Below are 27180 nucleotides of genomic sequence, written 5' to 3' on the forward strand. Positions count from 1 at the left end.
GTTTTCTTGAAGGCCTAAGCATATCTATAATTTAGTTCAAATTATTCTGCAAGTTCGCTCATATTTCTGCCTATAGGATATGTCTGTATGCCTGTATGTGTGTGTGAGTATGTGTATGAGAGAAAGAAAAACATATTGAGAGAGAAATCAAGAAGGAGGTAGAGAGAGAAAGTGTTTTTGTTTTTTAAATATCTAATGTAGCCATTCTGGGACTTGGAAGATTATTTATAATGACTTGCTCATATTTCATATCAATACTAGTAGATTTTCTGTAAAATACTGCTTCTAGGTCGAAGAGGCCATGCTGTTTGCAAGGTGAATGACAATAGAGAAGTGGTAATTGGGAATGTGGGCGAACAAATGCAGCTATATTCAGTTACATGCAAATATATTTTGTTTCTCTCATTAGGACATATAAAGATCAGATAAAAGAGGGATCATTGCACCTTTGTATTTGTGTGAAAATAAAACATTATCTAAAATAAATTGCACAAATAAAATACTCAGGTGAAAATTATTTACTTATGAAATGAAACCTCTTGAAAAGAAAGGAATGCTGACAACAATTTAGTATGCAGTACTACTGTTCTCACTCTTATATTTTCAAAGCCCTACATAGTAATTTAGTTGCACTCCCATTAATATTAGTGGGAGTTTTGAAATTTAAATTTCTGCATACATCTTTGAAAATGTATAAGTCAAAGTAAACTGTTAATGCAAAACTGGTTTTCATTTTCAGTGAAATAGTTTGAATCTCTCACCAAAAATGTCCTAAAAGGCACCTTCATTCTAGTCACAAGGGAAGAATTACATATAAAGTTACTGTTTGGAGGTCATCATCTTTAAAGCAACATGGATAATAAATCATATTAAAGAGAAAAACTGTGCTTTCCCAACCCTAAAGAATACAGAAGTTCAGGACCCGTGTTGTTGAATAGTAAGCAAAGGACCTTGGACCCTTTCAGCCCAGTGCATCTGATCAGTGATAGAGGCATGCTAAGGTGAATTTTAATTAGGACTAAATTGTGGTATTACTCTTTCATACCCTGAACATCTGTTCCCTTCAGAAATGATGATTTATGCAGGCTATCAGAGCAGACAGCTTGCTACAGCTTATGTCACGGTTAGTGGGAAGCTGGTGGTAGCATTTCAAAAAACCAGCATCTAAATGGAGACTGGCCAGTGTATATGATATAGGTAATAGGGGGAGGGGAATCATGATGTGTCCATTTTTAATTTTGAAGCCAAATATTGATTTTAATAAAATTCTCTTCTAGACCATCTGTTGTTAATGAAGGAAGTAACTTGGACAATGAATGGGCTGATGCTTCCTACTAAAGTCAAGAGACGGAAAACCAAGCCTGTTCTTTCTACTAGAATGAAGAAACTTACTGGGAAGACCTCAGTCCGAATTCTGTTCTTTAAGAATGGCATGGGGCAAGATGGACATGAGATTATAGTGGGAAAGGAAACAATGAAAAAGGTAATTTTGTGTCAAGTGTAAATTAAATTTTAAAGTTTTTATGGCGTTTGAAATGTGTTTTTTCCTTGTAAATATCAGTGTCAACTAAAAATGAAATAGTAAGAAGGCATTGTATATCATGCAAACATTCAGGTGTTTAAGAAGAAGTATGCTTATTGTGTTAACAATATAAATTACTTTGGTAAAGAAACAATATTTCAGGAAATTGGCTAGCATAGTTGGTAATTTACCTAGTAAAAGTTATGTTTACATTTGGTGAAACATTCTAGTTAAGTACAATATTTCATAGAATATTTAGATTGAAGCCAATCTAACCTAGCTTCAAAACTCAAATCTGCGCCTTTTCATTTAATATAGAATTAAGACCTAGAAACACTCTTGGTCCTCGAGAGAATAAAGTACAAAATAACTAAGATTTAGTTAAAGTGTCCATATACATTTTTAAAAGCAAATCTGATGGGCCTAAGTCAAATCCTGTTACAATCAAGCAAGCTTTAAAAAACAAATTTTAAAGTATTACTTATTACATAAATGCATGTTTTTCAGAAAGTGCTCATACCTTCCGGATCATCTTTTATATTAAAAAAAAATGGAGGAACTAATGGAAATTTGAAAAAAAAACCCAAACATGTTTTTTGCAGATATTTTCAACTAACCGTAAAGCAACTTAATAATAACAATAATAATATTATTAAATATATATTAGATATTGAAATATAATAAACTGTCTAGGTTTTAATCTTCTCTTCATTATTCACTATCTATGAGACCTTGGACAACTAACCTTCACTGAGCTTCAATTTCTTCATCTAAAAATGGGATAATAATAATGAATACTTCATAGACTTGATATGAGGATTCAATGTGATATTATTTATGGACTACAATGCCTGGCACCCAGACAGTTCCCAATAAATATTTGTCACTTTTATATTTACGACTAATAAATACACATCTAATAGAAATTATTTTTCTTACTAATGGGAAAAAATTATTATGAAATCAAGATAGGTGTAAATCCTTATGTTATTCCAAATTATTTTTAAAATAATTATTGCTTGAAACAGGTGAGTAGTGTCTTTTTTACTCACCTACTTATTTTTATGATTGTTTTATAACCACAGTTGGGTAAGAACATTTTACTGAGAAGCTGGGAAACCAGGTTTTATTTCTTTCTTATCCACAGATTTGGATTATGAGTAAAACAAGGGATATTACACACCAGAGCAAATTGCAAAGGCAGATTGTAACATCTTCCCTGGAGATTTTAAAAAATAGAGAAGATGGACATATCTCTTGGATTGTTAAAATGCAGTCATTCTTGGAGATAGAAGCTTGTATAGATAACCTCTTGACTTCAGTTCAATCTCTGTAATTCTATGCCTTCATGGTAAAGTTGGGGTAATGGTCACAGATTACATGTTCTTAGATGAAAGGTTGAGTGTAAATAAAAATGTCACTGCTATTTTGCTCTTTGGCTATAGAGAGCAATTTAGTTAAAACTGGATGATAAAGAAATTCTTCAGCTTCTTCTTCTCCTTTTTACAATTTGTAGAGTTTAAAAAGGTTGTTTCAATTTATAAAACGCAGGGAATGATTCAATAATAACTGTGTAATAAAAGGCAAATATGCAAATTGTCCCCATGGGTGGGAGTTTGACCAACTGGGAGTTAGACATGCGCTGACCACCAGGGGGTGGCGCAGAACATGGCAGGCATCAGCAATGTGGCACTGGCAATGGGTAGCAGTGGAGGCACTGCCGGCCTTGATGGGCCCCAATGATAGCGGGACCGCGGTGGGATGGTGGAGCAGGTGAGCTGGTGGTGCCAGGCCAAGGAGGGTGTGAGCGGGGGCCCCCGATTGCCCCGCTGGTCGCCCTAAGGCCCGATCCCCACAGGCCACCTTGAGGGACCCCATCCATGCACGAATTCATGCACTGGGCCTCTAGTTTGTAAATATTTTTAATAATTATCACTTTTAAAAATTAAGTAAAGGAGGTAAGGTAACAGAATGTTGGTCTTGAATGTCAATAGAACCTTTTGGAGGGGAAAAATAAGGGTAGCTAATTATTTGATAAATAAAAATTTAAATTTTTAAAGCTTTGTTGATAATCACAGGATAATGCCCTATTTATAGGTTTAATACCAAATCAATAATAGGAACAAGGTGGCATACTCATAGGAGAATCACAAATTATTTTCTCTTTTATGACAACACACTAGTGGCCCGGTGCATGAAATTCGTGCATGGGGGGGTTCCCTCAGCCCAGCCTGCACCCTCTCCTGTGGGATCGGGTCTAAACCAGCAGCCAAACATTCCTCTCGCAATCTGGGACTGCTGGCTCCTAACCGCTCACCTGCCTGCCTGCCTGATCGCCCCTAACTGCCTCTACCTGCCTGCCTGATTGCCCCTAATCTCTCTGCCTGCCTGCCTGATCGCCTCCAACTGCCTCTGCCTGTCTGATAACCCCTACTGCCCTCCCCTGCTGGCCTGATCTCTCCCCCAACTGCCCTCCCCTGCTGACTTGGTTGCCTCCAATTGCCCTACCCTGCTGGCCTGGTTGCCCCCAACTTCCCTCCCCTGCTGGCCTGATCTTCCCTAACTGCCTCTTCCTTGGCCTCCACCACCATCGCTTTGTCTGGAAGGAAGTCAGACGTCCGGAAATTCTTTATTTCTAGCCCAACTAAAGTTTGAGGACTCTTCTGGTGTTCTAAAAACTTCAAACTTGCTAATTCATGGTTTTAAGACCATGGTTTAAGAGAAAGAAAATAAATTGTATGACAGAGTAAACAGGTTACAGGAAAAAAGATCACTGACTGCTAGATTAGAGCTAGTGCATGGATTTGAGAAATCAGGAAGAGGAAAATGTCTACAAGTTAGCAGGAAGGGAGTAGTCTAGGTGTAACAAGTCTGACTTAGAAGAAAAAATCCCTTTAATATTTGTATATAAGCATATTTCATTATAATGACCTTTTTTTGGTTATTATTGAAAAACCACATAGTATTGAGGGAATTACTCATGTATGGCTTTCAAGGTATAAATAAATAATAGACTTTTTCAGATGCCTTTAAACCAGAGGAAAATCTAGACAATAAATTTATAAGCACATAAAGAGATGCTCAACATTATTAATTATCAAAGAATGAAAATTAAATCCACACTGAATTGCCACTACATATATATTAAAATGGCTAAAATTAAAAAAGACCAGCAATACTAAATATTGTAAATATGGATATTGTAAATATAGTAAATAGTGAAAATCTGGAGCTACTAGAAGTCTCACATATAGCTGATAAGAATGCAAAATGATACAGACACCTTACAAACCAGTGTGACAGTTTCTTATAAAGAAACATACACTTATCACACATTCTAGCAACTCTTTGCTAGGTACAGTATGTCTTCACTTAATGTCATTGATAGCTCCTGTGACTTTAGCAAACCGACATACACTGAAACTAATTTTACCACAGGCTAATTGATAGAAGCTATAATTAAGTGCTTAGGGCATCTCATCAATGTTATAATGTTGAACAAAATTATGTTATTCTAGGACCTGTTGTAATTACCCAAGAGAAATAATACACGCCAATGCAAAACTCCTATTCAGAGTGAATATTTAGAGTTGCTTTATTCATAATAGCCCCAAACTAGAAACAACCCAAAAATGCCCATCAATAAAGTGAATGGATAAACAAATTCATACAAAAGAATATTCTGCAGCAATAAAAAGGAACAAATATTGTATAATTGAAAGAAGCCAGATGTAGGATATTACATGCTATATTATTCCATTTATATGAAACTATAGGACAGACAAACAGTGGTTGCCTGGGGGCAGGGGTACTGAATTGTGATGAGAAAGAGTATGAGGAATATTGGAGACTAATGAAAATATTCTGTGTCTTGATTGTAGAGGTAGTTACACAGATAGATTTTCCTACCTGCATTGAATGGTGTACTTAAAATAGATACAGTTTATTTCATGTAAATTATACATCAAAATAATAGATTTAAAAAGTAAACAAAAATAACAAAATTAGAATTGGAAAATGTAAAAGTAATCTGGGCTATTTAATTATTCTTAAGAGATCAGTTAAGTAAGTATAAAATATCCAAGAAGTGTGTATTAATAGATTATCTAGGAAATATCCTCTAGTTATCTACTTCTCATTCACATTTTAATAATAAAATACCAGAACACCTACATTTCAAATTCACAAGAAATAATTGCTTTTACAAATCATAGTCATGTTCATTGCTAGTAAGAGCAAGTAACTAGATTTGGTGTACATTCTATCATCTAGTTTTGTGAGATTAAGATAAATAACAGGCCAGTAAATATATCTCCAGGATTTATCCAGAAAAGTACCTTTAAGCTACTTAATAAGTTAAATATAAATTCAGCCCAATCTCCTGGCATTTTCAGGTTAAAATGACGATCATATTTTCTATTTTTAGTCATTTTAAAATGTTAGTCTTAGCAGAAAGTTATGCCAAGTACATTTTATTACATTCTAATTCTTTGAAAAAAAAATTGTAAAAACAGATTTCCTTTCTCAAAATATAGATGATAAATTATAGTGAGCTTTTACTGGAGAACTATAATTAATTGCCAATGGTGAAATATTTTTAGTAATCCAATAAGTTAATTTCATAATTATCTATTCACTTTCAGTTTTCAGCTTGCTAAAGTTCTAAAATTCTTCTGTAGGTTCCTAATTCAGTGGTTTGCTTCTTGGGTTTATATAGTGAATACTGTTATATTTTCTGTACATTAAGTTGAATGTACAAAGCTGAAGCCTTGTTGGACAGGTTAGAGATTTTTGCTTCACCGCTCCTCTCCGCCTCTCCCTAACTCCCCTCTCCTCCACCAAAGAACAGTGAGAAATGTGTTTTTAGTTAGGAATGGAAGGAGAGGATAACTCCCAGAACTATAATCAAGTAGATTAAACTAAAGGGAGTTTGTGGAAAATCTCTTCCCAGGGGCTTGTCAAGAAGAGCCTGGTTTTACAGCATGATGATTTTAACTTTCAGTATCTGCAGGGCTCTCTACAACGTAGACTGTAAGAAATAAACAGAATGTGAATTTGTAAAAGTAATATTTTAACAAGTTTAACAGTTACAGATTAGTGGAAATGCTATTTTATTTTATTTTTTAGTATATTTTTATTGATTTCAGAGAGGAAAGGAGAGGGAGAGATAAAAACATCCATGGTGAGAGAGAATCATTGTTCAGCTGCCTTGTGCATGTCCCCAGGGATGGAGCCCGTAACCCAGGCATATACCCTTGACAAGAATCACACCTGCGACCCTTCAGTCCACAGGTCGAGGCTCTATCCACTGAGCCAAGCTGATGAGAGCTGGAAATGCTGTTTTAATTAACCTTAATATTACAGCAAGATGGCATTATTAACTCTTTTTCAATTGTTAAATATAAGAACAACCTTGCAAGTAGAGGTTTCATTCCAGGGCGTTTGACAGGAATTTATATTGATATTAATTCATACCACTAAAAATTTACTGTGAGAAAACGACTATTGAAGTTTGACATTGTTTAAATTCTGCAAGGATCTTACATTCTGAAAGTGGGAGAGAATGACCTGGTGGCTGGTGCGTTATTAATTTCTAGTATCTGATTTCTAATGCCAATTTTCAAACTCATATAACTCTTAAAACTTGGCTTGCACAAATATTTTTAAAAATATATATATATTTTTTTTGATTTTTTACACAGAGGAAGGGAGAGGGATAGAGAGTTAGAAACATCCATCAGCTGCCTCCTGCACACCCCCTACTGGGGATGTGGCTGCAACCAAGGTACATGCCCTTGACTGGAATCGAACCTGGGACCTCTCAGTCCGCAGGCCAACACTCTCCACTGAGCCTAACCAGTTAGGGCTTGCACAAACATTTTTACTGGCATTTTTAAGCACAGTGAAAAGAGGAGTCTTTGGATTAGAAAGCCATGTGATTTTACTTACTGATTTTTAAAAATAATTTTTAAATCATTGTGATTTTAAATAAAGCAAATTGGACAATCTTTAAATAGCTCATATTTTACTTAGTTTAACTGGTAAATGATAACTTTGGAGAATATTTAGATATCTGAACCTTCACTAGTAACAAGGGAATGTGATTTGTACAAAAGGGTTTTGTTGCACTTTTAAATAATAGATTTATAAAATTAAGAGATTGCGAACTAAACACAAATATTGGAAAGGTCAGGAATGTGGGGAACCTAAGGAAGAGGCTGCATCTGTTTAGGGCCTATGAACTAATTGTAGATCCAGGTGGAGCACTGATTTGTGAATATTTCCTTCGTAAATTAAAGGGTGCGAGATAATTCCTGTAAATTTGAAAAAAACAAACAAATAATAGCAATACATAGTTTCTGAAGAATTGCCCCAAACTCTGGATTGCAGATATTGTGCAAGAAACACACAATCCGTTGAATGCCCATGGGAGCATGTGGCATGTGGGAACACTATTGGTCACGTGCAGGGTTAAAGAACATCTGATATAATTCAGTAAAGGCCAATTTGTCAAATTAAGTTTGTCAGTTAAATATTTGCCACTTGAATGCAACACAGCACTTGAGGCAGCCACTGGATAAACCAGATCAGTCACAATCTTCGAAAGTTGTTCCCCAAACTAAAAAGAAAGTACAACTTTGCCTCAATATACACATTCAACTGTTTAAATATGCCCATTGTCACAAGGAAAATGAGTTTGGGCTAGGACTAGGATTACGGGCTTCAATTTTAAAGTAGCAATTAAAGTGGGCAGAAATGGAGGGGAGTGGTATCAGCAATGGGAAGATGTTCTTTTTGCCATACGACCATACAATGAACATTGTCCTTCAGTAGTTCTTGGTTATGCAAAGCCAGTAGTATAATATAGGAATAAGCATGTCAAACTCGCAGCCTGTGGGCTGCATGTGGCCCACAATGAATATTTTTGTGGCCCAGCCAATATAACGGTATGTAAGAAACATTTTAATAAAAATTTCGTAACTTAATTTTTACAATATCCTGTTATACGTAATTATCAATAACAAACTACAGCGTCCGCTAATGACTGATTACTATCATCGTGTTGCATTCATTTCCCTTACGCGCCTTACGCGCCTTACGCGCAGGCGCACCCTTTCTCTCCACTAATACTAGCAGCGAATATTTTAGCAGCCGATTGCTACGTCATCAGTCTTGGACTGACTTGGTTGGTGTGCGCAACAGGAAGTATTTCGCTTTCGGAGAACAAGAAAAATAGGTTTATTTGCGTTATGTTTATTAATTTGTGCAGTTATTCAGTGTCTGGTAAGTTAATGTTCAAGAAAAAACATTAATTTTTATTCAAATGTTCTATTATTTTATGTTAACGATGACTCATTTATTTCAGCCCTTGTATTCAGCATGCCTCCATCGAAATAAACCTACGTTTCTATGAAAGTTGAAGCTTTTGTTTTTTTGCAGCCCACATAAACTTCAACCTTGTTTATTTGGCCTGTGTTAGCCTTTGCGTTTGACATGCTTGTTATAGGAATGAATAGTGAAAATGGAAGACAAGGTACTTTCAATTTGGATTTGGAATATATTATGTGCTTTTAAATGAATAGGGCGAGTTTTATGTTTCGGGAGTCACTCTCAAAATCCTAATGAAACCTGCCCCAGGTTACCGGATACTTGCTTTCCACCCTCTCTCTTACTTTAATTTTTCTCACTTATGAGTAAAACTTTCTAACTTTTGCTTGTTTAACTTTTGATTCCCTGTTATTGGAAAGATGATTGTCTCACCTTTACAAGGGCCACATGGAGACATTAAAATATTAAGGGAAAAGCTTGAGCAAACTAGAGACTATGAAAAGTGAGGTCCTTGAGACCCAGGCTCATAGAAAACCTTGAACTGTGGTTTATTAATTCCATTTTTTAGTACCTGAACAACACAAATTACAAGGCGAACTGTGATCAAACTATATTTGTAATTTATTTTAGGACACTTGGAAAGAATTTACACTAAAGAGAGTACCTTAAAACCTAATTTAAAAAGTAATATTTTGTTCTTGTCAAATAAATGGAAAATATAGAAAATAGTAAGAATAATAGAAAATCCCCCAGACTTTTTTCATTTATTAAATAGTATGTAACAACTTTTTAATACTGGTTGCATCTCCTTTCTCTTTTTTTTATATTAATATTTGTGCTATATATTTATATTAATATTTAAAATACAGTTTTAATTCCCTTTTGACTTCATGTTGGAAACATTTTATAAATCATTAAATTTCATTTTATGATATAATTGTTAATCGCCATGAGTATAGCAAGGACTCTAAATGTGTTTTTAATATAGCCAGAGTTCACTGTGATAAATTATTTATAGTTTTCTTTTTCCTGTGAAGGTTTTAGATACTTGCACAATGAGGATGAACCTAAATTCACCAGCCAGACATCTTTTTGATTTGTATGGCAGAAAAATTAAAGATATTTCAAAAGGTAAGTGGCAAAGATTTTGTAAACTAGATGCTAATGTTATGAAAGACATTTATACAATTTGTTTTTACTTTGTACATTTAAAAGGAAAACAGATGTAATCAAACAGTTTAAGTATAACATGAATAATATATCTTTCTTGTACAAAGGGAAATCATGAAAGGGTATTAAGATTTTGGGAATCTTTTATTTTGGCATGTTTTAGTTCATTAGGGCTACTATAATAAAAATACCATAGACTGAGTAGCTTAAACAACAAACATTTATTTCTCACCGTTAAGGAGAACAGTACCAAAATCAAGGTCCCAGTAGATGCAGCGTCTGCTGAGGGGCCCATTTCCTCATTCTTCTCACTGTGTCTTTATGTGGTGGAAGGGGCAAGGGTGATTTCTGGGGTCTCTTGTATAAGGATCCATTCAGAAAGGCTTCAGCCTCATGACCTATTCACTTCCAAATACCAGCTCATTGGGGATGAAGTTTTAATATATGGGGTGTGGGACACAAACATTCACTCCATAGCACAGACATATGTAACACAGGGAAACCTTTTTTTCTTTTTTTTAGGGGTGGGGGAGTATCATTATTAAAGTTGATTTCTTGGATTTTTGGGGGTTTTTTTTTGCATTTTTATCCCTTCCCTTCATCACGCTGGCTAAAATTTTTTTTGTGATCAACCATATTTTAGAATTACTCTTAAACTTGCATTGATTAAATAAATAAATAAATAAATAAATAAATAAATAAATAATTTTGTTAAGACCCTATCTAGTTTGAATGATTACCAGCTCATCCAAAATTTTAGATTTGAGTTCATTGCTAGAATTGAAACTCTAAGAACCCTGGTTAAGATGAAAGATTTATATTTAGAAAGTTGATTTTTTTCCCCCTCTCCAAATGTGGTATAATAAAATTACTTACCCAAACAGAAAAATCTCTGACTCTGGGGCATGATACTTCATGGATGCCAGAGGCATTGGGATTCATGCCTCATGCTCCCGTGTCCCAGAAGTGTGATATTATCACATTTTAATGCGTGCCTTGCCTTGTGCTTTTGCATACTTATAAAAGCTTATGCCAGCTGAAATTAGCCTATGCAGCTACTAACATGTGGAAGCATAACAAATTCACTGGACTTAAAATACTTAAAGAAGCTAATCCTTTCGGAGGAACTTCCAGTCTGTAGCACCCTAGTCACTTAACATTAGATTTTTGCATTTCTTTCTTCTTTGTTTGTTAGTATGATTTTGTGCATCAAATGATTGAGTTCCCTAAACTTTTATGTTTGATGGTTTTTCTGAACTTCAACTTGGGAAAGGTCAAGTGTTAGATGAAAGTTATCTCTTCATTTAAATAAGCAAATGCTAATACTCTGATTTGATGTATAACCTTTTTTATTTTTATTTTTTGCCTGCTTTGTTTTGGATCAGAAAAAGTCATTTAATAATGTGCAATATTAAGATCATAGCAATTAATTTTTATTTATAAGCATAGATTAGAAGTGTAATTGTATCAAGGACTAAAAGTAACGAATACACATAAAAAATTTTCTATCTGTTGCTTCTTTTTTGGAATTAGATATACTTGCAAGTTTCCTCATATACTATGAGAAATGAGCACAGTCGATATGATATTAAACTACTTCATTCTATCAAGTCTAGTAAAACCTTTAACACTCCATGGGTTTTGAAAATTGCTTGTGCTTTTAGGTTTCTAAATAGAAGATTTTAACAAAGAAATTTATTTTGTTACATGTGGAAAAGTTCTTTGGCTTGTCGCTTCTTTATAGAACTATTCTTTCTATAGTAGAAGACAGCTATCATTAGTAAAGATGCCATATTACTACATATGGTCAGCATGCTGGTACAGCATTTCTACTGAGACATAATATATGCATGAAGACTTCCACCAAAATAATAGGGTTATGGGAAAAATGGAGTTGAGGAAGACCATTCAAAACTTGTGCATCTTTGCCCTAACTGTTTTGGCTCAGTTGATGGAGCGTTGGCCTACGGACTGAAAGGTCCCTGGTTTGATTCCAGTCAAGGGCACATGCCCAGGTTTCAGGCTCGATCCCCAGTGGGGGGCATGCAGGAGGCAGCCAATCAATGATTCTCTCTCATCATTGATGTTTCTATCTCTCCCTCTTCCTTCCTCTCTGAAATCAATAAAAAATATATTAAAAAAAAACAAAACAAAAAACCTGTGCATCTTTAAAACCAGAATACTAACTAAAAATAATAATTATTAACTTAGGAGGTAATGTAAACAGCCTGGGTTTAAACAGAGTGCTGCTTCAGAGGATATTAAAGCTGCACAGGAGCAATACTCGAGTGTGAGACAAGGCAGATGGAAATCTACTTGGAGGTTTGAACCAGTGGGGCTTCCCTTAAGGAAGTCACAGAGGAAGCCAAACTCCCACAGTCATGCAGGGCCAGGAGCGCACCTTTCCAGGAAGGGAGCCCTGGAGCTGCATTCAAATGAAGGTCTTTCTTTCTTTCCTGCTAAAGTATAAAATTCTACTCCTACTCTCCTGGCCTCCTTTGCCAAAGAAAAGCGCATATTCACCAACCAAATTTTCACTTAGTACTGACATCATTCCCCCATTTAGCAATCATGTATGAGCTAACTGGTGTTATTGCAGCACAGTGACCACGGCAGAACACATGTAGCTAATGTCAGATTTAGATGGAGTTGTGTAATGACATTCTCCTTACCCCTTATATCACCCCAAGTTTTGTTCTCTTAACTTTGGCTTAATTATTAGGTATGGTGAACTTTAAGAGGCTGCTATTCCAATAACCAAACCCTGCTCCTTTGTGGATCCTTCTAGATCATGGTGGGCAATATGAAATTTACCCTAGAATATACTGAGTTAGAATAGCACAGTAATTAAATTGGCTCCAAAGTCATGCTATTAAACACTGAACATTCATTTCTTATTCCATTTCCCACCCCCAAATATGCCCAGCAACAATATCCAAAATAGCTATATATTCTCTGACAACTTCTTCAGATCCTGCAGTGAGATCAAATGACAGGATTAATGTGTTTCAATCACAAAATTTCAATAATATAGAGATACCCTGAATTTGAGTGTTAACTCTTGCCCATTATCAATTTTTTTGTGAAGAAATTAAATTCCAAGAATAAAATTTTCCAAGAAATTAAAATATAAATTTTAAAAGTCTACACAGAAGTGAGTGAAAAAAAATCAAATAATCTTACCTTTGTAAGTTAAAATCCAATAAAAGTTCAGACCACGTAGGGTTAAAATTCAAAGAAATGAAGTTCCTGTCTACTTTTTATTCTTCCCAGTGTCAGCCAGATGGTTTCTAGATGCCTGGTTTGAGCGGGAATTTCTCCAGTTGCTACTCTCTGGGCTCCTGCTGTGGGTGTCATCCTTGGGACCTCAGAAGTTGAGTTGGGTCCACACCACCTTTATCGTGTGCCCTACTTCCAGCTGAACCGAAAGATAATCACAACATCAGAACCACACCCAGCACATGCAGAACAGCAATTCTCAGTTTCTAATGTGGCCGTTCCTAGCAAAATGATGTTTCCAAAATCCTGTATTGGCATGATCCAGACCCCTGGCACTATTGACAAAGACCATAGTAAGACTAAGGGAAGGAAGGCCAAGAAGAGAAAACATTCTTTATGTCAGTCTTTTCAAGAAGCTAGTTGATTTATGCTGTTGAGCAGGGCCTATGACCTGTGACTGGGAAGCAATCTCCCACCAAGGCATTAATTATAGTACTATGTATTGATAACGTCTTGAGGGGGAAACTGACCAGGGCACACTGTCTCCTCTCTCTAAGAGGCTGCCCAAAGTGTTGGTTAAGTGCTCTGACTTTGGAGCCAGAGTTCATATTCCAGTTGTGCCACTTACTGTCTGACCTTGGACAGATTAGTTTCTCTGAGAGTCAGTGTTCTCATCTGAAAATCAGAGATTATAGTACTTATCTTAATGAATTCTATGTGAAGTCCTTACAACAAGTGCCAGGGACTTGGTAAGCATTATAACATCGTTATTATTGCTGCTAATGTTGTTGTTATTCTTATTCTTAAAGAGGGCACTGCGAATGTTGCATCCTTGCGACTTTGGAAATTTACATTGGTGGCAGGCTGGGTCACAAAGGCTTGTTTGAGGTGCTGTTTTTTCCTTCTGTAAAGTGTCCTAAACATCTTCATGTCCTTTCCCCTCTGAGTGCCATGTTTCCAGACCCCGTGCTGAACTGGCGATGGGCCCTGTCTTGTGTGGCACAGCATCGCCACGTCCTGGGGCACTGTTTTCAATCCTGGGTCACAGTGGCTGCTGTCACAGCCCGTGGTGAGAGAATTATTTAAGCCGAAGAAACATACTTCACGGACTCAGCTTTCCCTTCTTCTCCACATCGGTTTCAATGGGAGAATAGCTTTCAGTGAATTTCTGAATTGCGTTAGCCGCTCATGTTGTTGAGGCTCCTTCTCATAGGTGCCCAGTGAGGACCCATACTGCTGCCGTTTCCTCCTGAAGACACGGTTTTCCTGTTTTCCAATGCTCCTGATCCTGAGTTAATGATTCTGTCTTTTTCTGCTACAGTCTGTAGGATTTGCCTCTACTGTCCTCCTGATCATTTTAGGAAAGTTTCCTTCTCTGACAGGCTCAGGGCTGCATCGTTTGCTGCAGTGGAGTTCTTTTTCTTTTTTTTCTTTTACAGTACTTTCCCTTTGCTTTCTGATCCACACTTTTGTTTATCTAACATCTTCCTCTAGATATTTTTCTTGCCTGGTCTCTCATAGTGAGAGATATAAAGTCGATAAGTTCCAAGTTTGTCAATAGCATCCTTTGTTCAAACCAGTCTTATCCATTTTCACCTCCCCGAGTTAAATAATCATACCCAGGATGTATTTTCCCACCATCCAACATCTCATTTGATCTGGACTCTGATCTGTTATTGTTCTGCCTGGATCCCTGTAATATAATTCATCTCACCCTTGCCTTTTCTTAATCTTAGACCCATTCATTTTTGGAGTTCACTAAATACTTTTTCTTTTTAGTATTTTATGCAAATCTCCCTACTATCCCTTCTCCAATTTGTTCAGATTTTATGTGCATTTTGTGTAATCATCCCACGCTCAAAAGAGACTGTCTAATTGATCTTATTTATCTGTGACAAAAATGCCACCTCTTGACAGTATTTGGGATTCTGGTTCCTCTGGGGGATTATTCTGAATTTGTTCTCCAAGATCTTATTTTTATTCCTGTTAGGTTTCACGGGGCCCCAGTTACTGTTTCTGATTTTGTAAGAATTAGGACATTTTCTCTTTTTGTAAGAGCCTCTTTGAGAGCAGTTAGAGTTGGGGTGTCTCCTGCACCCTTCTACCTGGTCCCCAAGACCTCAGTTCCTCTTTTTCATATCTGCCTGGCGTGTGTGCCAAGACCCAATATTTCTGTTTTCTATGGCAATCTCTCTCTTCCCCCAGCTAAATAAGCCTGTCTTTTATTTGTTTCCATGCATACACTGCTGTATTCTGATCATAAGATTGAAGAATATTTTATTTTATTCTTTAAACATTTTAAAAAATTATAGTTGATTTTAGGTGAGTTATGTGAGTTTCAGGTGTACAACAGTTATTCAGCATTTATATACCTAAGGAAGTGATCACTGCAATAAATCTAGTAACCACCATCACCATATCATTACAATACTATTGAGTATTTTCCCTACACTGTACGTTCTCCTCCTGGATTATGAATTTTATCACTAGAAGTTTGTACCTCTTATTCCCCTTCACCTTTTTCACCCATGTCCCCCCTGGCAACCATCAATTTGTTCTCTGTATCTGTGTGTCTGTTAGATAGAAACAAACTTTTATTGAAAAATATCTTTTATTGATTTTTTTTACAGAGAGGAAGGGAGAGAGAGAGAGAGAGTTGGAAACATCAATGAGAGAGAAACATCGATCAGCTGCCTCCTACACACCTCCTACTGGGGATGTGCCTGCAACCAAGGTACATGCCCTTAACCGGAATCGAGCCTGGGACCTTTCAGTCTGCATGAAACAAATTTTTAAACCATTTTACTTTTTTCTTGATTCCTTTAGCAAATCTTATTCCTAGATTTGTAATACTTCCATCAAAATTGTTTCTTTAACTTAACTGAAGAAGTCAGAGTATTCTTTTTATAATAAATCTGCCACATTTTTGTGGGTGAAGCTGAAGTGTGGGTTTCTGAAATTTAGAACCATGGTCAAAATAAATTTAGATCCAACTTGGGTTTGGTAGAGGTCACTTTAAACGCCGTGGACAGGCTCTGTGAAGCTAAGGTTAGCTCATCCATCGCTTCTTTTTGGCCCAGAATGCAGTTTGAAATAACACAATGAAGCCTAGAATCTGAGGCAGGGGACCTGGTGCTGCCAATTGGCCTGGTATTGGCAATTTAAAGACAGAACCTCACTGCAGCACATGCAGAACTCAGCCGCCATTATACTTTAAAGTCTTGGCCTGCAGATTGGGCTACAAAACAGAAAAGCAGCAAATGTTGCACCTTCCAATGCCTAAAATGATCTAATCTCAATCTCATACTTACCCTCAGCTCACTGCGTGGTTTAAGAGTGAGCTGTAGCAGCCTTCCCAGTAAGGCAAGCATGACCAGCTAGGGGTGCTAGGGCTTCCACTCTTCGGTATACTAAAGCCATCATCCACTCCTCCCTGGCTGGCACTTTCTGAAGGCCAAGGCTTTTGGAAAACAATCCCAGCTGCGTTTAGTTGCTTATGACCCATCTTGCTTAAAATTCTACATAGCCGTTGCCTATTATAAAATTTCTGGCCAACCTTCCTATTTTCTGTGTACGACCCTTTGGCAATAAAAACACACAAAAACAAAACAAAACAAAACAAAACAAAACAAAAACCCAATGATAAAAGTGTACATTTATCTGCATAATCCAATGTAAGCTGCCAGACACCACCAAGGTTAAAAAGCAAACAAACATAAAACTCACAGGTCCTTGCTTTGTTTTGTTTGTTTGGGTTATTAAATGACATATTTCTCTACCATTTCTAAATGGAAACATTTAAAAACAAGGTCTCATAAATTTTATGGGACTTAACCAGGGAGGTTTGCAGACCCTAGATGTTTTCCTAGTTTGTTACAGATACACTCATTTACCTGGGAAGAGGCACACAGATTTAGCAGTTCCTTCTAGAGGACAATAGGTGTTAGCCGCAGTCTACTGGGACCTGCTTCCCACTGGAAGAAATGACAGTTATATGCTGGTATTGGAGATCTCAAGACCCATGTAGGGAATTTTCCCAAGAGTTTCTCTCCATGCTCATTAAATATTCCTTTAATATGTAAATTACCCCATGTTGGGACCCAGTGATTACTGTTTATTTTTCTAAGGGTTCACAAACCATTCATTTTATAATCTGTTCTAGAACTTTTCAGGGAAGAAGATCAAACTTATGGATAAAGATCTTCTTTAAAATTAAGTATATTTACCTCCCTTGGGTCCCGTTCCCATATAACTTTATTCCTCAAATTTTATGAAATGTGAAAAAGTGTCTCTTGCTGAAGAAGGATGCCAAGTGCGAGTGGTTATTAATCAGCCCTTAAATCTCTCTAGGACGAATTGCTATATACAAAGGCAGCCAGTTAAGAGCACGTTTGTGTAGAAAAGATGCTGTTCAGGGGTCTTAAAACCCTCCTTGAGTCTGTGCTCCCTCTGACCTTGCCTTGGTTTTGGGCTTCCTGAAACATAGACTTCAGTGTCTCTTAGTGATTTCCAGGCATAAGACTTGAAGTACACTTGTTGCTTGGGCAGAAACAGAAAATGCTAAGTAATCAGTGATTTATATTTCTATCATTTGATCTATAGAGAATATTAAGGCTTTTGTTAAGGATTGATTTACAAAGATTTTTTTAGTGGTAGTTAGAGAATCCACTATAATTGGATCACTGTCATCTTTTATTAAATATATGAGTGCAGAATTGTGTGATATGAACATTCAGAGTCTAATCTGCTCACAAACTCTTTAATATCTGTTAGAAATTCCCTTTTGAAGTCTTTAAAACATAGATTCTCTTTTATATGCATGAAGCTATGCCTATCACTCCTAGGTTTCATTGGGTTAAACTTGTTTCAGGTTTTATGTAATTTAAAAAAATCAAATCATTGCTTTTTTCTTCTTCTCCTCAAGTTTGTCTTATTACTTTCTGGTTTTTATATCTCAGTCTTTGAACTCTAATACCAAAAATTTTACTCTGATTCTAATGACTTCTCACTGGCTCTAGAACTTAATTGTAAAAATCATCAAAATAAGCATAGTTGCCAGTGAAAACAAATAACCTAAATGCTACTACCTGTTAATAAACATTAGTTATTACAAAGTTCTCCAGGTAAAAGAACATGATTCAGGAGATCGTTTTTTTTTTCATCCTAAGAGTTTTTAGAAGAAAGATGGAATCATAGACAACAATATGTAAAATGCTAATTATAGAAGATTCTTCTTTTGAGAAACTAACATGGAGAAATAAATGTCAAAGGGAACCCTCAATTTTAATTGCTGAAACTATTAAGACTTTTTTATTTATTACATTTAAAATATAAATTTTATGATATATATGTATATGTATATTTTATATCCTACATAAAATGTTTAAATGCAAATAATCTGTTTGCTTAACATTTGCATTCAAGGACACCAAAACAGTTTTATAAAACACATTATCCATCTCCTAAATCAGTGATGGCGAACCTATGACATGCGTGTCAGAGGTGACACGTGAACTCATTTTTTTGGTTGATTTTTCTTTGTTAAATGGCATTTAAACATATAAAATAAATATCAAAAATATAAGTCCTTGTTTTACTATGGTTGCAAAGATCAAAAAATTTCTATATGTGACACGGCACCAGAGTTAAGTTAGGGTTTTTCAAATTGCTGACACGCCGAGCTCAAAAGGTTCGCCATCACTGTCCTAAGTCTCTCTGCGGGTGGGGGGTGGGTGGGGGTGGGTGGGGGAAGAACAGAGAAAGAAGGGGATCTAGCTATATATTTTTTATTTTTTAAATTGGTATTAGTTGTGACTTTACAACATAATAGTACAATTTTGAGACATTTTACAATTAGATTGTGTTTGAATGTTACTTATATGTGTAAGTGCTATGTATATTTGATTTTGTTCCTGTTTTACTATGTTTTCTATTACATTATTTCCTACTGGGTCAAAAGTTAATTGGTGCCTCAGTTAACACACTTTGGGTTAAGATTTTCTGAATAGTAATTAAAATTATAATGCAAAAATGTGTCATTTATTATAGCAAGCAATTATAAAATGGCATTTCTAAAGGCCTTTACTTATAATTTTTGTTGGTTTTACTTATTAAGTTTTATGCATTATACTTTCCAAAACTAACTTTAAGATACTTCACATTTCTTTAAATTTTCCAAAAGTTGGTAATATGTATTCAGTTATTATGTATTGGTATATAGACCATAGACACATAAAAACAGATTATATTTAGTTAATTCTCAACATTCCTTAAGCAACCTTAAGGTTGTACATATACCAATTTTTTTTACATTATTACTACATTTCAAATATTTTAAATGCCCAAGAAATTGAGTTCACAAAATACTTGTATTTTCAAAGGCACACACACTCACTATTATTTTCGTTGAGGGGAAAGGCAAGACTTAGACAATAGAATCCTAGCTCATTTCTACTTGTATAAATCAAGTTATTTAAATAAATGAATTGTGTATGCTGACCTGTTCCACCAATGTGCTACTGGGGGTGTATGAAAAAAAGATGTGCATGGTGGTGGAAGTAGAAAGAGGCATAAAGCGTATTGGAAAACTACCAAATGTCCCCTGCAAATGGGCCCTATTCAGAATCAGTAAGCGTATGATGAGTGAAGTGGTTTTGAATATCGCCTTTAGATTCCATGCTGTTACAAGGCCAGCCCTGAACATGGCAACTCTTATTTCCACACACAGTACCTCTTCACTCTCAATTTAACCCCAAAATCTGATGAACCCATTACTCCATACTTGATTTCATGGAACAAGGAGTAGATATAGTTACAAATGATCAATCACAAGCCGTGAACCAAAGCAGCAAGGCATTAACAATTCACACCATTTCGGTCCACTTGCTCAAGCAGAAGATGTGCCAGCATATTTAATGCACAGCTACTTCGTTCAGTCTAAGAAAAGACATGACTCAGGCTGCATTTTCAAAATAGAGGAGACTTCCTAAGACTTCATACTTCCTAAGCCCCAGTGTCAACGTTCACCCACACACCAGCAATTAAAATAACCAGGTGTTCTGTAAAGGTCGCAATGTCTAAATTAAATTTTACTCAGGTAAAAACAATATGACCTACGAAATCCCTCTCCCCAGTACATCCATCCCTGTTCTGTTTGATCCTATCCTACAAATCAATGTCTCTTACAGCAGTATTAAAACACTGTAGACCCCACAGGCAATATGCCGTCAGTTTGATAGGATCACTGAAAAACTAAAGCAGCTGTGAAAGATTGCTCTAAGTATAGCAATTGTGTACTTGTCATTTTGTTCAGTGGAGGAAAAATCCAAATTTGGGTAGGCATTGGTATTTAAGAAAACGACTGCTAAATCTTTTCTCCTAAGGACCTCAGGGACAATAAGATTTGACATATAGCATGTAAACAAAAGTACACAGCAGCTGTTAGTTTGGTTGTGTTGGAATGAAAACATACTGATATAAATCAAGCAACAATAGGAGACAGTATGCTCTCCGTCCTTCAACCTTCCCAGCAGACCATGCCTTTGAGTGGCATCTATTGGTTGCTTTGGGACCCAGAGTTTTTCAACTATTACCTGCAGCTGGGTAAGGAGCATTGAAACACACACATAGCTTGACACCAGCTCAGATTCCCTCTAGGCATAGTTTCAGGATGGAAAGCACTCAAGTCTTAGTGTTTTTTAAAAACCCACTTTGTTTCATTCAAAAAAGACTTTTTAGGAAAACTTCATTAAACTTCATTAAAAAATAAATTCCAATCGAATTGGTGGAAAATTTCCAAATATCCTGTTAACAATAGCCCTGTATTTTTGAGACTGAGATCTAAAACTTGCTGCCAAAGAGCATATGGAAATTTCTTTTTAGATAATTAAGCTCTGGGCAGTGCTCTTTTTATTTCCCCCCCATAGTCTCATGTATCTGACTGAAATGTGAAAATTATAATATTTTTTTTGAAAATTGTAATATTATATAAATTATGATTCTGGATTTTTAATTGGCATGAATTTTAATTTATAACTGGAAGCAGGTTATTAACGACTTTGACAATTACCAATGCTTTTTGAAACCATATTAATAAAAAATCATCTTTTTAGCTTTCCATAGTAGACTCAAATGTACTAGATATAGTGTCTCTCTTCAAATGAAATGTTGACAAGAGCTATATGTTCCCTAGGTATAGAAACTGGTAGATCATTCCAGTCTATATCTATTTGGTAAGTTCCATTATGCTCTCTTTAGAGGCATTTTTGGCTCCTTGTCAAAAATCCTTGTTCTGTTCCCATTATAAATCCAAATAAATTTAAGCTTCTTATCAGTGATGAAGTGGTTTTAATATAAAGTCCTCTTGAAGGCTTAACAGTTTATTTTCTTATGAATAGCATTTGAACTCATTGTGTTTGGAGTTCTTAGAGGGAATTACCTTTATTATTTAAAATAGCTATTTTGACCTTAATCTAATATTAATTCTATGTTATTTAAGTTTAATTGTGTGTCTTTTCCCATGGTGGCATGATTTATGACAGGGTAGGATAAAGGACATAAAGATTTCCCAAGGACTTTAAAAATACCCACCTCTGGCCTTCTCTTGTCTAGTTAATGCTTCATTCCCAAATCATATTGTTTTCTTCTTATATTCATTTTCCTCCTAGTCTTCAAAATAATTTTAATTGGAAAATTAAAATAAAACCATCATACATACATATCTTAAATTTGCTTCAAAATTCTGGTATATTTACATTTATTTATCAAATTTTGATCATATTTTTATCCTACCAAAACTTATCTAAAAGACTTTCCACAGTATATTTCTAAAGTATATTTCTAAATTATATTTATTCATCCAGTAATCATTTATTGAGCACTGCTTTTACAAAACTGAAAAATATCAACACCTAAAACCACAAAGGGTTAATGATTTACTCGAGGGTGGAATTGGAAGGGGAGAAGTAAGGACTAATACAAATCAATAAGGAAAAAATAAAAGTATAAACAAAGCTCTGGGAATCAGAGGGAGTAGCAATTAATTAAAGTTTTTGGGACTTTTAAACATACACACATATATATATATATATATGTTGATTTCAGAGAAAAAGGGAGAGGGAAAGAGTGATAGAAACATCAATGATGAGAGAGAATCATTGATTGTCTGCCTCCTGCACGCCCCCTACTGGGGATTGAGCCTGCAACCTGGGCATGTGTCCTTGACCGAAATCGAACCTGTGACCCTTCGGTCCACAGGCCTTTGCTCTATCCACTGAGCCAAACCAGCTAGGGCTCTTAGGACATTTTGCCAGAGGACATAGTGTTTTATATGAGCCTTGAAGGATGAGAATATATTAAGAAGTAGAAAAAAAGGAGGAGATACAAAGGAAATGGAATAGCATGAGTGAGAAAAGTATAGGTTGATGGTTATGAAATTGATATAGCTACTACTTTTAATCATATGATCTATTTACCCAATATGCTCAGTACTAACTCTAGCTAGTGAAGTTACTCTTTTTGGTCACATGATTTTATTTACCCAGCATTGTCAATTTTAACTCCAAATCCGTTGGAACTATCAGGTTAATTTCAAAGTGCCCCATAGTGGTAACATTGTATAAATGTATAAACAAAATGTGTAAAAAGTGATCACCCATAGAACTTTTCACCTTTCCAGTGGTAGAAATGATCTCAATGAAATGATCACATTTGACTGATCTGTACATGTTGATAAATTAAAGGAGTGATTAATTTCCAACCATTTATCTAATAAAAATGTCGAGGATTTGCTTAATGAAAATATTGAAATTATAGAGAAGCAAAATTCTTGTCACAGTCATGTAAATAGGAGAAAATAGGGAGAACACCCGTAAGAAAGACTCCAACCGTAAGGGAAGTGCTGTATGTGGCTATGCACACAAATCGTGATGGAACATAGGAACAGGAGCCAGCTAACCTTCTTGAATGAAGCATTATTTCTGAGTAGCAGTTTGAAGGAGAACCTCATGGTTTGGCAGGACACACAAAATAATATCTCGGAGTTCATTTTCTGGGAAAGACATTTTTTTTCATTATGTATATATTGTGGGTTTTGCTAGCCCATAGAAACATCTAGGTTTACACTCTTTCCAAGGTTGAAAAGTATGATTATCCTTTCTAAACATATTGCTCTTATTTCTTGCAAATCCTTATGCAATAGTCTTCTTTAACAGAATGAATTTTTTTGCTTTAGAAACAGAGAAAAGGAGAATTCTACATGAAAGAAAGAAAACCTTTGGTTAATAGTTCTGAGTCTTCTTTGGTATAGAATAATATGAATATTAATTAAAATGCTTAAAAATAATTCTGACCTTAAAAGCTATAGTTGGGGTTGAAAAGTCAAGTAAAGTTTTTAAATCAAATTTTCTATTATGTTTTATAACTATCATGTTAGGCCACTGCTTTTTTTTATGGAGAGTTCTTTAAATGGTTAATAAATTTTATTTTTTCTATTTTTTCAGTATATTAACATTTATACTTCCTTTCTAAGTGCTTAGGCGTATCATTTTCTTATGTTTTCTGTACCTTCCTAGTTAGTGGAAACATTGTTTGTTCTTGGAGTGTGCTTTGTCTTCCTTTTCAAGAAGATCATCAAAGTTACTAGTTTGCAGCTTCCAAAAAGAAAGAGCCTTCTAATCCCTAGTTCAGAGGCTAACCTTTATTAGCACTCTCGTGGTTATAATGAGGACCCTGCTTCCAGCAGGGAGATTCTGGAATACTGAACAGATTATTCAACAAGTTCAGAGCAGATTCTGAAGTCCCTTATAAAACCTGCTTGTGAATACTGCTTTCTTTGCTTTACTGTTTCTGGTTTCCACAGTATTCCTAATTATATAAATCATGTGGAGCATGGGAGCTATTTCCCATCCAATATCAATTCTGACACAGCTTGCATTTTGATATGATTTGTGTGGTGTGTTTTTTTCTAAGCTGTATTCTTTTTTTCTTAAATTCTTATGGAGGTTTCAAACTCTGAAAAAAAGCAGTTTTGTGTTAGAAGACCTATGAAATTTTTCTTTGAAATCCCCTGGTCTGACATAAAGAATTTGAAAGTCATTTTGACACAGGCATAGATGAATAAGGCTAAAAGGGTAGAGAATCTGATAAAATTTTCTCAGGTTTAAATTCAAGATTAAATCTAGGATGTAAATTACTCAAGTTTATTATCTATTTCTTAACTTGTTTAACTTAATTAACAGCTACTCATGTATGCCTTTCCATGCTCAAAACTGTGCTATGTTCAATGACTGTACCAATTAAAAGTATACAAATTAAAATCTAATAATACACAGTAATATATGAATGTGTAGCAGTTAACTAAAAGCACTGATAATTCTGAGGCTAAGTTTCTTTAGGAAAAATTGTAATCAAGATGGGTTTATATTATACATTTTTTTGAAAGATTAAAGAGTTATAATCCTGAAAATAAGTTTCTCTTTTACTTTTTATTTCTTGTCTAATATGTGTGGTCTTATATATTTTTAAAAAGTTTGAGGTGTTTGTTTTGATAAAATTTATAGAGAAATTCAGTTGCTCTAAGAGTATAAGGTGGTTTCAATATGTGGATTTTAGGAATTTCTTGTTAGGCTGGGTAAGTGAATTTCATGCTCATATCTGAAGATATCTAAATAGTCAGTGGGACATAATTTCCTTTTAACTTTATTTATAGTAGTTTTAGAAAAATCTTAAACTCTATTTCCAATGTTCTTCTTAGTGTTGAATGTATCAGAAAGAATTTAAATTGTACCTTGGTAGAGAGTTGCAGAACTTAGTGCCATCAAATGCAGAACTTTTTTACTAAGAGCAAAATTCAGCAGAATACCAGTAGCAAAGGCCATTTGCATAACTCAGTTGCTCAGCAGCTCAGCTGAACCTAATTGTAATTCAATTTCCAGATTGCTAGCTCAGCCTCTCTGCATAAAATATGCAACATATAACATAACCAATGGCATGGACCTGTCTTCTTTGCTGATGATCCATTCAAATTCTTTTTGAGTAAAAACATGTATCAGAATAAGGAAGCCAAGCTATATAGTTATTTGATATGTTTATGTTGTGTTACATGTATACACCAGTAAAGTTCAAGTAAAAGAAAAAATATATATGTATTTCTCTAGGTTCCCAAGTGTGCCTAAAATATTTTTTTTATTTCTTTATTTCTGCTTTTCTAGAGGGAAATTAAATCCTGAAAAATGTTATCTAGCTGCCATGTTATTTGACTATTTCACACTAGAAAGACTTCATAAGCTAATCGTGTGAAAAAGTGTATAAACATGTCTGTTATGTCCTTATGGATGTTGCAATACAGACCCACAAGTAAATATCTTCTGTTTACAAAGCGCATACTGGAATAGCTCTCCCAAATCTTTCACCAGCTTATAGCCCCCAAACTTAAAAACAAAAAAGGTATGATAAACTGCTTGCTTAAGAGTCTCCCTTTAACTTTTAAACAGCCTTGCCACCCTGTTTTATGGGTTATTTAAGCAATAGCAATGGAGAGTTGAGTAGGGTGGCTGATAAAGGTATATTTTATGAATAATTTCCAGATGTGATGTTTTAGGGGTATAGACTCCTCTATGGGAAGCTATACACAGAAACAACATGGATCTTACCATTTTATCAGGACAATGCAAGTAGATTTCAGCAAGGTTGGTTCCAACTCATCTGTGATAAATGAGAAGATAAGGCAATCAGTGCACACCATGACACTCTGTGCAGCTAGTTAGGCACACTTCAGAACTATTCAGGTGTGCTCACACGCTTATGAGTCTTGCATGGGGGGTGTCTCAATATAAGTACATCCTTCATGGTGGCCACTAGTTATGCAGGAATTGCCTCTCTAAGACTTAACCTAGGTCAGATATAAATAATAGATGTTAAGAGTTAGCTCTGCTATTGGGGCTCTGTGTTCCAGGCAGTGTATTTCCGTCTAGTCAAAAGAATTTATTTTCCCTTATTTTCTTGCATAGTCCCTCTGCTTGAAAAATGCTTGCAAAATTCCATCACACCTTTGCGGGGACCAGTTTGGGTCTCTAAGGGAGAAGGTTTCAGCCCCTCAGGAGCTAAGATATACATCCAAGGAGTTCTTTTGGCCTTGTACCAACGCTTAAAGTCTGCAAAAAAATACTATAAACAGGTGAGTCATCCCTCTTTAAAAACTGCTTAATTTTGTGTTTTAAAATGTACTTGATTGTATAGGAGCAATGATTGGCATCGTGTCATAAAAGAACTGTGACATGTATTTTGTGAGCTCAGTGCCTGTTTGAGAGCCAAAATGCTTCTTCTGTAATCCTGAAGCCAGCAATAATGGGACTAATTGTATCTGTCTTTTGCTATGGGATGTCATATGTCTCATCTTTTCTTGCTACATACTGTGCAAAGCAAAGGCAACTTCTTATGTGGAAATTCTATGGGCAGTTACTTTAAATAAGAAAATGAATAGCTCATAAATTATTTGAAGGTTTAAATGTTCAGCCTTTTTTTTTTCTTTTTCTTTTTTGCCCGGTATGCAATCAGAATTGCTGTTGTAGAAATTGGGCTAAAATGTAACTAATTGTATTCTGGGAAATAAAACGGTAAATTAACTTCATGTCAAGAGTAACTTACTCATTTATGCTTATTTAATTTGTATGTTTCTGAACCTGAAAGTATAGAAATAGAATTAATGTATTTGAATTAGGTTAAAGTAAAGTTTCTCCTCTAATTTCTAAATACCCATTCCATAATTGTGAGTGTGTGTGAAGACTTTGATATTTTTATAACTACCTACAGGGACTCTGACTTATTTCAAAGTAGAATTCACGTCGCAAAACAGAATGATTGATGACATTTAAAAAATAAAAACGGAGTTGCCATATTTTTAGAATCCTTTTTGCATTTAATCTTAAGTCAAGTATACATTT

The 27180-nt window shown here is 35.3% G+C and overlaps 1 protein-coding gene across 1 annotated transcript in view; it reads left to right on the forward strand.

The window, feature by feature from the left end:
* The window catches only part of DCDC1 (doublecortin domain containing 1), a gene marked incomplete at its 3' end in the record, with an annotated part of 316122 nt that overhangs the window by 55184 nt on the left and 233758 nt on the right, over window positions 1–27180 (forward strand). The window contains 3 exon segments of the mRNA XM_081100231.1: window positions 1278–1483; window positions 9889–9982; window positions 26248–26414. Of these exon segments, the coding sequence (XP_080956357.1) occupies window positions 1278–1483; window positions 9889–9982; window positions 26248–26414 (467 nt within the window).

This window comes from Myotis nattereri (genome assembly GCF_964212035.1).
Source record: "Myotis nattereri genome assembly, chromosome: 9".
Classification (NCBI taxonomy): domain Eukaryota; kingdom Metazoa; phylum Chordata; class Mammalia; order Chiroptera; family Vespertilionidae; genus Myotis; species Myotis nattereri.